This window comes from Strix uralensis, chromosome 21 (assembly GCF_047716275.1).
Source record: "Strix uralensis isolate ZFMK-TIS-50842 chromosome 21, bStrUra1, whole genome shotgun sequence".
Lineage (NCBI taxonomy): Eukaryota > Metazoa > Chordata > Aves > Strigiformes > Strigidae > Strix > Strix uralensis.
Window position 1 is genome coordinate 1,369,155 of NC_133992.1, and position 13,430 is coordinate 1,382,584.

Genomic DNA, 13,430 nt, shown 5'->3' on the forward strand with positions numbered 1-13,430 from the left:
CTGCTCTCTCTGGTCTCTCAGCTCAGCCTCCAACTCAGCACAAGAAGGGTCTACGGCCACATCTCCTCAGCAGCCAACTGCCAGATGTCCAGCAGCTGCTGGTGAGGCTGGAGAAGAGCAGGTTGTTGTCCCTACCTGTGACCCAGGAGGGAACAGCCAGGAATGGGTGCCTGCCCTGACGCTGCTGGAGACTTGGAAATGAGCTCGGGCTCTGCCCACCCTAAGGGGACCTCACCCTGCCCTGGACAAGAGGACGTGCTGGGACCTCACCCTGTCGGGCAGGAGGTGGTTCCTTGCCTTCCAGACAGGCACCTGCCTTTGAAGCACTGCAGCTGAACAGCTCCCTGTATTCTCCTTCCCTGCTTGTCTTGAACACTTGCTCAGTCCTTTTACTCAACAGCAGCAGGTCTATGGTAGTCTTCCTGAACTTCTAGCAGGCTCGGGGACCTCCCCTGCCTCCCTCCCTGCTCCCCTGCGTGGCCCTGAGTGCAGGTGCAGTGCACCTCCTCGATAAAGCTGCTCCCGCCAGCCGCAACCGCCCTCTCGTAACAGCATGGGGTGTCAGGAAAGCAGCGTTTGGCATGTGCTTCAATGGAGATGGGAACGGGGGCGTCAGCCTGCAGCTGCAGAGCTGACAGCTTTATAGAGAGGGTGCATTATACCTCCGTGCATCAATGCGCCGGCTGCCCTTGCCCCTCCTAAGCCACTAAGGTGAGCTCCAGTTAGCCAATTCAGAAGCTGCTTTTCGGGGTTGGTTTGGCACTGCTGGGTCTGCCTGGCCCCTGGGTGGCTGTAGTGGGGCAGGTGCTTCCCTAAGCTGAGCGACTGGTCCTCTCCTTAGGTGGGAATCTTGGGCGAGGCATTTGCAGAGCTCCAGGTTATCCTTCCCTTCATTTTGTAGTCGATTTACATGTAGGAGATTTTGACCATGGCAAAGCAAGTGAAATGAATAAAGTACAAAGTTCTGTCAGGTACTAGTCAGACACTGTTGATGCTTTAAGCATGTTAGCCATGTTACAATGGAAAGAAAAGGTGTTTTACATACAGAAATCTACATACATACAACAGCCCGAGACTTCTAGTTTTGTTGTTGTTGCTTAAACAAAGCTACAAGACAATGTTCAGGAACTGACCTTGGACTCTCTCTCCTCCAAGAGGGTCTCCAGCTTCTTTTGTGCAGCACGACCTTCGTGGTCGTCACTGACTATCAGGATGACGTGATTCCAGTTGAAGACTCTCATCATCTCAAACCAGACATTGGCCTGGTGAGAGTATGGTGGGACTGTGCGCAAAAAGGACAGGTGGATGCTCTGCAAGGAAGAACAAGAGCTCAACATAGACTGGTTGGGTTGTCAGCCAGGGTGCGTCTTGGGGACCGGGAAGGTTTGCAGGGACAGGGCTGGGATCGCAGGGCCAAAGAGGCAGAGCAGCAATTTTTGGTAGACGTCTGGGTGGCACTTTTGGTAGACCTAGGCTCTGGGACCTGTACTTCTTTCTTCTGGCTGGAACTGAACCTGGCTATGATTTTGTACCTCTCTGGTCAATCCAGTGCATGGCAAAGAGGACTTTTTGCTTTGTGGTCTGTAAATTCACGGTGAAGAAAAGCCTATCCAGCAACGAACTGTCAGCAACATTCAGTGCAAATATAGCCTTTCCTCTTGACTTTTTGAAAATATTACTGACCAACGGACATCAAAAAGAAAATTAATTCCCTTTAGAGAGTGACAAGGAGCAGTTGCAGGTACATGCAGATATATTAGTTATTTGTCACAAGAGAAATTCAGAAAAGCAGTTTTATAATATGCTGTTTGGCTGTTTCTAGGTCAGCCTGTTCTGCAGAGCACACAGGAGGATGCAACTCTGGACCCATGTCCCGACTAACCTATCCAATTTGGTTAAAGACATCATCATGGTTGGATGATTGAGCAATAGCAATTCCAACCTAATTAAGTACAGCACTCTTAGGGGAACAATTGGACCAAAAGCTGTAGCTGACAGAGAGGTTTCAAAAAATGCAGCTTTTCCAAAATGCCCTAGAGTCAAATATTAGAAAATGAAAGTGCTTATGCTCAGCATGGATGCTCCTTGACAAACCACCTACATGCTGGAGGGAGGCGGAAAAAGGAAAAGGAAAGGACAAAAAAAGAAAGCACCATAATATTTCCTTTTTTAAGGCTGAAATGGTCCTCTGGACCAAACAGGGCTTGTCCAGACCTGCTCATCCAGAGGCTGGACCCAGCATGGGTCAGAAATAGTCCTGAATGGGCCAAAGTAATTCACACTGGAAGGGAAAAGGCATCATGGCCACCATGGTCCTGCTCAGGAGGAACAGGCAGACCACTTAATGCCTTTTCCTCACCCTCGACATGGTGATAAAGTCAAACCAAACCATGCAATATATAGAAAATAATTCAAAATCCCTGCCACGGTCAGGTCTCTCTGTACTGGGAGAGCTCTGTTCTGCTGCTGTGGCCCAAAACACAGAAACGACAGAGGCAGCAGCAAAAATACCAAAGTACTGGTATCATTTCCTAATTACTGAAGAGACTGAGAAGAACTGTGGATGCTTAATCGAAGGAGGAAACGAACCAGGAGAGCCATAACAAGCATCTCAGAGTTGCAGTTTTGTGTGACTGATACAAACTTTCCCAATTACATGAAGAGCAGGAGAAATGCAGCTCACCCCACAGGCCCAGTACTGAGCAACAGGATCGGGAAGAAGCCCCATAGGGACAAGCAATGGAAGGACAGCTATGGTCTCCACACCAACACGGTGCTCAAGCTCTCTTTGGAGTCAGCAGAGATGCCCAGGGATTTCTAGGCCCAGATGCACAGCTTGGGCCAGGGGCACACAAGACCCCTGAGCATTTTTAATCAGTTTAAGGAAATCCAGGGAAAATTAAAATGGAAATGGATAAATGTCAGAGGAGAGGAAAGAAATGAAAAAATCCAGAATAGCTAATAATAAAAAAAAAAAAAAGGCAGAAAAATATAGGCTAAAAAAAATCAAATTGCTAACAAAATTATTTCAATCGTTTTTTTGAAATTAAAACATCTTTGAAATTTCAATATACTGCCTCAAATTATTTTCTAGTTTCCCACCTAGCTTGCAAAAATGCTGTTTAAACTGATTGTGGCTTTCTGAACCTATTTGAACCTATCACTAGGTTCAGATGAAGAAATTTTACTGCAAAGTTGTTGGAGAACAACTTCGTTTAACAGTTCAGGCAAATTTGATTTCTGAGGCGGTGTCCAAAGGGCCGTAGACTTGCTATGATGATATCTCAGGTCTCAGATTACAGAATTGTAGTTTTTAAAAAGGGTAACAAAGAATAACAAATTGCAAATTCTGAGTCTAGATTTCAGGATAAGCACTCACATTCTGTGCTCAGCCTTTGAAGGACCTGGAACTCCTGAACTTCTCTGCAGGGCCCAAAGATTGGCAGAAAAATGAAAGTGGAGTCCCCCAAAGGTTAACAAGTCCAACTTGTGATGTGCAGAGGCAGTTGGGAATCAGGTTTTGTGTGATTTGGTAACCCCTATCACAGCGTATGCGGTGACTTCTCACAGGTCTCTGCAAATCGCTCCGAAACCCAGCACAGATCTTTCCTGGCCATGCAGCCCATGGCCACATGGGGCCATAACGGAACGCATGTGGATGTAATGATTTAGGCATCATAATTATCACATTTTTAGGTAAATTACTGTTATAAAGGCCTGATTTTTTAACACAGCCTATGTGAGGCAACTGTGCATCCATTTCAGCTGCACCGCTCATCAGCACTGTCCCTGATGTACTGCTCCACTCCCCTCAGATCAGGCACACAGAAAAAAATGCTCCTAATTACAAATCAGCAGTTTGCCTTATAAGATGTTTTGCAGGATTCACATAATTTGCTCTCCTCTGAGTGTGCCTGCTGCCTGCTGGGAGGGTTGGGATGTGAGCGTGGGAATTGCTGACAGCAACCCTGAGCTGAGGAGCGGCTTTCTGCAATACCTCCCTATCTTGCCACCAACACCTGAGTGCTCAGCCCTGTGCTTCCGCACCTAATTCTGTTTCTGCAAAAAGTAATACAGGCTGGGAAGGGATCCAGGCTTCCAAGCGGCAGAAACCCATGGAGCTGGGAGTGAGTGTGCTTATGAGGTTGGGGACATGTGCTGGGTCAGGACTCTTAGGAACTGCAAATTATTAGTGGTACTGACTTGGTTGATATGAGTACGTACGAAGAGAAGCTAAGTTTGAGTAGATCATGTGTGTGTGTGTGTGTATGCATGTGTGAAAGCAAGGACTCTGTGTATGCATAAATGTGAGCGTACACATGCAGAAAGCATGTGTGTGCATGTACCCATGCAGGGAACATGCTTGGGTGCTTGGATAGCTGTGCACAAAGAGTCTGCGCATGGCCACGGCATGCCTGGGGGAGGGTGCGCCTGTGGGTGCCCACTGATGGAGTTACTGTACGTAGGGGATGTGCACATGTACAGGGAGCGTGCAGGCATGGCTGTGGGGCCACCAGGCAGCGTGTGTGTGTCCACATAAGGACCTGTACAGAATCACAGAATCATCTAGGTTGGAAAGGACCTTGAAGATCATCTAGTCCAACCGTTAACCTACCCCTGACAGTTCCCAACTACACCGTATCTCTAAGTGCTATGTTGCTTAGAGATAAGCGCTAAGCGCTAGGTCCATGAGGGAAAGGATTGCTATCTTCTTTACCTCTATCTGCCCAAGGACTCATCACAGCTCATGGTCCATGGCTGGTAATGTTTCCTACAGGCTTGAGGAAACAATGTGGTTTTGTTTCATTATCTATGGAAATCATGTGGTCAGTCCCCTTTCTAGCAATGCACTCCAGAACTGAGCTGTCTCCGCAGTTTCAAAGAGATTGACAGAGATCCAAATATATAAAGTTCCTGATAATTTAGCAAAAATCATCAGCTGGGTACGAAAAAGAAGCCTTGGTCAGTGTCTCTGTGGAAGGAGCCTGGCTGCTCTGTCCCCTGCTCTGCCCAGCCTGCCCGCCAGCCAGCAGACATGTCGCTGAGCCCCATCAGAAAGCAGCCTGCCCACTGCCCCGCGTGATAGCTGCAGACGTGGGAGGGAGCTGAGACAACTCTGACATAGCTTAGGCATGTGCTGGGAAGGATTTTAGTGGGGGCAGGCACCTGGGGAACTCAGGCACAAATGCATCGTCTGCCTTTCCCTGCAGTGCATGGAGGAAAGGACTTGCCAACCTCTGGGAAATGGCCCAGCACCAGCAGCCTGGTGGAGTGGTGGGCGTGCTCTGTCCTTCTCCCAGCTTGAATCCCAAGACCCTGTGAAAAACTGTCCTCCACTGGGATGAGTGGGCTCCATCACTGCCATCAGCACAGGCTTCAGTGCACAGAGCCCCTCATCTGCTCTGACGCACTGCAGGCCACCCCTGATGAGGGCTGTGCTGGTCAGCGGAGGCTGTGAAACCCCTTCCCGGGGCAAACATCTCTTTATGTTAACCAGCCTCTCCAGTCACTTCTTGCAGATGTCAGTGAGAGTCCTGACCCTGATCTTGGTCGAAGGGAATCACTTTTCTCCCCACTTTCAGTGCAGCTTCCCACGCTGACTAATACAGTTTCTCCTGAGTGTTGTTTGCCAGTGAGACCAGTAATAAAAATACCCCTCTCAGTGAGCAGTAACCCCCCGGGAGGGCATGGAGTGGTTATACTCCAAGACAAGGAGACAAGGAACCAGAGGGAAAAGCCATCCCCATGCCCAGGCTGGAGAGAGAGGGAGAAAGGGAGAGACAGAGCTCATTTCAACTACCAGGATGAGCTGCTAGACACTGAAATGTCTCTGCAAGTGCAGAATGACTAAACTCCATTTTCCACCTCTTTCAGCAGCAGAGCAAGTGTCAGTTAAGAGCCACCCTCGTTCCTCTGGTGCACTGCCTCTCCGACAGGGGGGTGGTGTGGGGCTCAGCACCTCGGGGCACCCGGCATGTCCCTTCATCCCCATCACATAGGGGTGGTCCCACATGGAGGTGATGAACGGCATCAGACCTTCCCAGCTCTTGAGTTGTGCATTTCCCCATGAGCTTCACTCTCAATACTCTCAGTGTCATTTCATATTTCTCATGTTGTCAAGACGTCAATGTCATCTCATTTTTCAGCTGAGATGTAAAGGAGATATAAATACCTCCAATGACACATGGGGAACAGAAACACTAAAGCAATAGCCCAGCCTGTCTGTTCAGGGGGCCCAGCATGAGAAGGTCAGAGCATGATTTTTGCAATGCTCAGTCCATGAGCAGTCCATGAAGAGCTCTCCATAGAGATGGACACCACAGCAATGGGTACCGTTCTGCTGCTTTTACTGTGAGACCCTCCTCTCTCTTCCTGCAGTTCCTTGCTCACCTCAGAGGTGACTCTGACTTCAAAGACCCCCTCACCATGCAGGCAGGACTGTGCTGAATGACGTGAGGATCTCGGTGAAGAAACAGGAAATGATTTTGTAAGATGTAGACATAAGGCGGCCAAACAAAGCTTGCCAAGCCAGAGTGCTCAGCTTGATAGCTGCAGAACCATTTCTAGAACAAATAGTTCTTCGAATACTGGGAGCAATAAAGCTTGCTTCTGTGGGCTATCTTTGTTGAAAGACTGACTATAGCTCGTGGACCACTGTGCTCGACTGGAGATGATCTGAGAGCATCAAACAGTACTGGGCAAACCTGTCTGTGCTGAGGCCCACACTTTTCTCTCCCCAGCAGCTTAGCCTTGGGAGGACCATAATTAACTCTGAGACTTCAACCCCCTGTAAAATTTAGCTAAAATTGGCTGATGCCTTCAAAACCAATCCGGGGTATACACACAAAGTGATCTTACAAGCTTGTTTCCATAGAAACTAAGCTGAAAGATATAATTTCCTGAATTAAAAAAAAAAAAAAAAAGCAAGTTGATCACTGGAAACCAAAAATGTCCTCGTGTTGCACCAGCCAGCCTGTCCTGCATGAGTGTGCAGAGCCTTGCACTGTCCTGTCCCATGCCTTCACGGCCCTTTGCTCTGCTCTCCTCCACTCCACTCCCACCTTTGCTGTCCCCTCCAGCTCCTGCTAGTCCACTATTCAATGTCCTTGCTCCTCTACCCACTCAGTCCCTGCGTTTGCCCCATCTCCTGCCTGCAACTCCCCTCTCTGCAGAGAGCTCGAAGTCCTCCAGCCCCTGGATGCCTTGGTGGGAAGGAGGCTGAGCATGAGGCCAGCCAGGCAGGAGTGCTTGGAGGGCTGAGACCTGCCATGTGACCTCCCTGCTGAGTCTCTGCCAGGCATGTGCACCCCACAGCGCTGCACCTGCCCAACGCCCCCAAATACTCTGTGGGGAGCATCTCCCTGCCACTGCAGTGAGTTGGCACTGCTGCAGTGGGTTGCTCCTCCAGCTTTGAAGTGAGCCATGTGGTTTTTATGAGCCACTTTTGCAGAAAACATGTTTTAAATAGGAAAAAAATGGCTGAAGCAGAGTCTGCTGGGGAAGCTCCCACCCCCTCAGCCTGAGCACACAAATCAGCACAAGGTCATGCTGTGGAAAAGGTGGCCAGTTAGCTTTGGTGAGCATGGCTCTGCTGAGATGAAGCTGGACTGACAGCATGCAGGGTCTCCTCTCCCTGCCATCTTGTGCACTGTGACATGGTCCCTCTCAGTGACATTGCTGATCAGACCTATCTCCTCCCCACGGCATCACGAACCAAATTCGCCCTGCAAATTTCCTACCTACTGCCTGCCCTCTCCCTCAGTCTGACAGCTCTGTTATCATCCCTTTCCTTCTGACAGTGCCTGACGGGACCTTTCCAGGGTAGTGCAGGTCCCCAGCCCCTGGCAGCCACTGTTGCTGTCACTGCCGTGGTCTTGGCTTGCTGGTTGTCCTACCATGGTTTTACTCAGTGGGAGATGCCAAGACCTGCTGGTGCTCCAGTCAAGCAGTCCTGCAGGCTGCATTTCTGGGAGCCTCTGCTCCTCCCTCCTGAAATTTGACTTCATTTAGCATGTAGGCGGAGTGACTATTTTTGCACTGAACATTTGCATTTGTGAATATTCACATTTTTTCCAAGCAAAGGCCGATTCGTGCTTCAAAACAGGCCTGATCTCACCCACTAAGCTCACGCACTCGGGTGAAAACCTCTACCAAGGCTGCAATGGCATGTGATCTGTCAGGCTCTGCTCAGCTCCTGCTTTAGTAAAAACTAATCCCCAAGTGTCTTTGCAAGACGGGTTGTGAGCGGAGCACCCAGTGGAAGAGCTGGCCAGGGCAGCACCTCATTGCCCAGGACAGGGCATGGCCCCCAGCCCCTGCACATAGCAGGATGTCGTCCAGCCTGGAAGTCTCTGTGTTTCCACAGGGACAGCAGAGAGTGGTTTGAGACACTGGAATTCGAACCTCTTTCTTGAGTGCTGGCTGGACTGAATGTCATTTAAAGCCTCGGGATAACTTGTTAGTCTATTCTATTATGTCCTCTACCAACACCATATAAACCCAGAGAAGTGAACACAATCAAGCAATCTCCAAGCCCCAGAGAGCTCCTGCCTGATGAACAGGCTCCACTAGGATCCTCCTGCCCCTCCGCAGCCCCCTCTCACCCGGGAAGCCCCCAGGACCCCCCGGCTGTCACTAGTGATCAGGGCAGGAGCTAGTTTGTGCATTTGCCTTGGCTGAAGAGCCGCAAGCCCAGCAGCCTGGCAGAGAAACGCTGCAGAAATCGTCCAGCACTATGTAGGTCAACACTGGCAGCTGCGAAAAAATAATGTACCGGGGAATGTGGGAGAGAGGGAGAGGGAGCTGCTGGTTTAACTGGAGAGGATGGATAGACAGACAGACACATAGATAGGCAGGGTCGTGTAGACACCATTAACCCTCCTGATGGGCACTCCTGATTTACACCACATGTATGAGGTACTAGACTAGAAACATGCATCAGTTACCTTATCAGAATATATAGACATGCGTGTTGTCAGACCAATGACAGGGATCCTGTAGAAGCCAGCTGTGTATGATACGGGTGTTGGTGTTAGGTGATCGTTGGGAGCAGGAGGGTGACTAACTAATATTGCATAGACCTGTAGGACAGGATACATGACACAAACATTATTTCACAGGAGCACATCAGCCATCAAGTGTGATTTTTCTTTTTTCCTTTTCTTTTCTGCAATGTTAAACAGCCCCATGTTAACACGATAACGGCATTCAAATAATCAGGAACAGCGAAGCAAGGGCTGCACCGGGGAGCAAGGGGTGCTGTGCCATGGCTCAGGCTGCAGCCTGCGTGGAGGTGATGGGTCTGCTCAGGGTTATATCTTAATGGAAATGCTGTGCCTAGCCACTCTGCTCACTAAACTAATAACTTTCATGGATTACAGATTAAAGGGAAACATCTCCCTTACAGTCACACTGTGTAATGCGATTTCTTTAACCACACATTTAATACTCAGTTGTAATTCCCCTCCGAGGACTATTACAAACAAAGTGGTCAGCTGGGACTGGGAGCAGGAGAAGGAGAGCAGAGCCGCGGAGCAAATCAGCCATCTGGCTCTCAGTGCACAGAGAAAGCTGGAGGGGCCACGGGGGGGGGCGGGAGCCAGGATCTGCCCTCAGCACACCAGAGTGATGGGCGCAGGGGATCTGGGTTCTACTGAAATGGGGAAGGAGGATCTTGGCAAGCTCCTGCTGTTATTACAGGGCTGCGATTCTGGTCTCCAGCAGGATCCTATTTTCTGTCAAACCGAGAGGAAGGAGCTGGGTAATCCCTGGGGGATCCTTTGTTACACTAATGCCCTTTCACAACATAAGGAATGTCCCCAGCTGGTGACAGCTCTCCAGCTAGGGTGAATCAGTGCAAGGACTTTGATGTCTGGGAGGAAATAACACTTCATCCTCCAAGCATCTGCCCAAGCCCCAGGATGTGCTCTGCACCCAGGCTGGAGGGATGGCTTGCTAGGATGGGAGAGGATGAAGCGTGCCTGGGGAAGGGGACCTGGGGGCTGGGTGGGAAGAGGGGAGATCCTGCCTGGTGCTGGGTGGGAGCAAGCTGAGGATGCAGAGTGAGCTGGGGCAGGGGTTGGAGACCCCACCCTGGGAAAAGGGAGGAATTACTGGAGAAGGGGTTGGGGAGGTCACCGGAGGAGGTGGCATTGCCTTGGACAGAGGTGCCCAGTGCCGTGCTGACACGAGGGGTGGGCGAGGACCTGCACCCAGCGGGGCTGGGGCACAGGCCTTGGGGCTGGAGCAGGCACTGGGGGAGAGGCTGGGGCTGTGTGGGGGCCAAGGCTGCGCTGCGCTGCACAGCAGCTGACCGGCAGGAGCCATTTTGCACGCGTGGGCTTCCAGCCCCTCCTCTGCCTCGCAGCCCCTTCCTTGGGCACAGTGCCAGCGAGTGAGGGCCGCGGGTGGCTGAGCCCCACGCTGGGACCATGGGGCTGAGAGAACCCCTGCTTGTTGCAACAGCACGGCCACCCCCAGCACCCGCAGCCCCCTCTGCACCCCGGCTTATCTGTCCCCCCATGTCCCACCGCTCACGCAGGGAAGTGCCAGCGCCTGCAATCCCGCACCCGCCCGAGGCAATGGGGGGTTTGCCATGGGGACAAGGCCTAGAGGTGACAGGGACACAGGCATCCATCAGCCGGGCTGCTTAAACGGAGCCTCGGCTCAGCGAGGGACCCGACTGAGCCTTCTCCCTGCTCCCTGCCCGGCAGCGGGTATCCTTTACAGCCTGTGCTGCACTTCCTACCCGGCTCTGCCAGCAACCCCAGGGATGTCTCCAGCTCCACGCTGGGAAGCTGAGCTGTGAACGTGCCAGCTCTGCATCTCCGCTGTGCACCTCTGGCCCCTGCAGCTCCCCTTCTCCCCAGCTGTGTGTGCCTGGGCACATACACGCATTTATCTGCGTGTGTTGGGGTGCGTGAGGCTCTGTGGTGCAGGGGTTCATACAATTTGTGTGCGTGTTTGTCCCTGTGCATGGGTCCATGTACACCTTTTGCATGCCCATGGGTGCGTGTGAGGTGGGGGTGGGTTTGTACCTGCCCCTCTGTCCACCTGATGGCCCCGACTGGGGGGAATGGGGCTGGTTATCTGGGCTCGGCACCCAGAGCACACGCAGGGGAGACTGAGGGGCCAGACCAGAGGCTGCCCAGGGCATCCAGACTGCACCCACCACTGCTGCAGAGTCGGGCTGCTCCCTCGTGTGTGCTGCGAGTGACCCACGTAGACAGGAGGGAGGAGTGCGCTGCGCCTGTGTGCGCAGGCATGTATGCACAGCACGCTCTGCGTGCGTGTCCCTGCGGGAGCCTGCACACTGCGTCTACGTGTCTGTAATCTCTGTCGCTGTGTCTGTGTCTCGTGTGGCAGCGGGTGTGCTTGTGTGCCTGCTGCACGCCTTGCGGTGTGCGATGGGTGTGCTGCACAGTCATCCGTGTACGACCTGGGGGTGTGCGCAGGTGTGTGTGTGTATACTGGGAGCGCGGGTGCGTGTGCTTGTAGCGCACGCAGGGTGTGTGTCTGTGTGGCAGCATGCGTGTGTGTACCTGGTGCAGCGTGTGCTCACGTGTGCCCGTGGATGCATGTGGCACAGCCGGTGTGTTTGCACACTGGTGTGAGTGGTAGAGTGCCCGTGTTTGCACACGTGTGCCCACGGGCGTTCCCACAGCGATACGTGAGCGCACAGTACGTGTGCGTGCGTGGCGCTGCCCGTGTCCACGGGGTGTGGCTGCCCACGTGTGCCCGCGGCATGTGCACATGTAGCTCTGCGTGTGCCCGCCTGCACCCCTGGTGTGTGTTCATGCATGTTGCTCTCCACACGTGTGGTGTTGGGTGGGCACGTCTGCACACTCGCTGTGTGTGCGTGAGCCTGTGTGCACCCCAGGGTGTGTGCGGGTGCCCATGTGTGTCCCAGGGAGTGTGTGGGTGCCCATGTGTGCCCCGGGGTGTGTGTAGGGTGCCCGTGTGCACCCTGGGGTGTGTGCGTGTGAGCTCGTGTGCGTGCCGGGGTGTGTGCGCGTGCCCATGTGCATCCCAGGGAGCGTGTGGGTGCTCGTGTGCACCCCGGGGTGCATGTGTGAGTCTGTATGTGCCCCAGGGTGTGTGTAGGGTGCCCATGTGCACCCCGGGTGTGTGTAGGGTGTTTGTGTGCGCCCTGGGTGTGTGTAGGGTGCCTGTGTGCACCCCGGAGTGTGTGTAGGGTGTCTGTGTGTGCCCTGGGTGTGTGTAGGGTGCCCGTGTGCACCCCGGGGTGTGTGTGTGTGAGCCCGTGTGCGTGCCGGGGTGTGTGCGCGTGCCCATGTGCATCCCAGGGAGTGTGTGGGTGCCCGTGTGCACCCCGGGGTGCATGTGTGAGTCCGTATGTGCCCCGGGGTGTGTGTGCGTGAGCCCGCGTGCACCCTGGGGTGTGTGTGGGTGCCCATGTGCGTCCCAGGGAGTGTGTGGGTGCCCGTGTGCATCCCAGGGTGCTTGTGTGAGCCTGTGTGCGCCCCGGGGTGTGTGCGGGTGCCCGTGTGCGCCCCGCTGTGTGTGCGGGTGCCCGTGCGGCGGAGCGTGCAGCCCGGCCGCGCTTACATAAAGGCTGCAATGCGGGCAGCGGCTCCCCGGGGCCCCGGGCAGGACCCCGCTCGCCGCGGCTCTGCCCGCCCCGAGCCCCGGGGGGGCGGCCGCGGGGGGGCCGTGGGGCCGGGGTCGCTGCGCGGCGGCTCGGCGACCTCCGGGGACGGGGCGGGGGTGGGGGGGGGTGGGGGGGGATGGTGCCCGGCGGCGGCGGCGGCGGCGGCGGCGGCGGCGGGGGGCGGGGGGGGGCAGTCGCCGGCCCGGGGTACCTGGCTGGAGATGAGGTCCTCGCAGACGGAGAGGGCCATCTGGATGGCGTTGGGCTTGTGCGTGACCGAGGTGGCGTTGAGCTGGAGCTTCCAGGTGCCGTGCCGCTTGTTGGCCTGGTTCACCGCCTCGCGGAAGATCTGCTCGTGCTTCTTGGTGCTCAGCACCGCGCCGATGTTGACGATCTTGGGGTCGCAGCCGGCGCGGGCGAAGGAGGAGGAGAAGAGCAGGGCGAGCAGCAGCAGCCGCATGGTGCTCATCCACGGGCGGCCCGGAGCCCGCCGGGCCCCCCCCCCGCCCGCGCCCCGCCGCCCGGCGGCCGCCCGCCCCGCTCAGCGCGGACCCATGCGGGGGCCCGGCCCGGCGCGGGGCGCTCTCCCTGGTGCTGAACCGCCCGTTCCGCGCCGCTCCGCGCCGCTCCGCCCGCCGCCGGCTCCTCCCGCGCCGCCGGCCCCGCGCTGCCGCAGCGCCCTCCCCCCGGCCCGCCCCCGGCCCCGCGGAGCGCGGGCGGGACCCCCGCCGGCCCCGGTCGCTGCGGCAGTGCCCCCCCCCCCCCCCCCCCCCAGCTGCGGTGGTCCCCGCGCACACGCGTTGCCCCGCGGTCCTGCCGC

At 54.8% G+C, this 13,430-nt stretch overlaps 1 protein-coding gene across 12 annotated transcripts in view; it reads right to left on the reverse strand.

The window, feature by feature from the left end:
* GRIN1 (glutamate ionotropic receptor NMDA type subunit 1) overlaps positions 1 to 13,176 on the reverse strand; it is a 40,866-nt gene extending 27,690 nt beyond the window's left edge. For 3 of the 12 annotated variants that reach the window (XR_012631800.1, XR_012631799.1, XM_074890948.1), the window contains exons 1-3: positions 12,822 to 13,176; positions 8,946 to 9,080; positions 1,134 to 1,310 (exon numbers count right to left, since the gene is read on the reverse strand). Coding sequence is in view for 8 of the 12 variants with exons in the window: in XM_074890948.1 (XP_074747049.1) it covers positions 1,134 to 1,310; positions 8,946 to 9,080; positions 12,822 to 13,079 (570 nt within the window). In the remaining 4 variants the exon portion in view is untranslated. The remainder of the gene's footprint in view (positions 1 to 1,133; positions 1,311 to 8,945; positions 9,081 to 12,821) is intronic. The other 9 variants (XM_074890941.1, XM_074890945.1, XM_074890946.1 and 6 more) reach the window with 5 other exon arrangements.
* Positions 13,177 to 13,430: the final 254 nt, after the last annotated feature.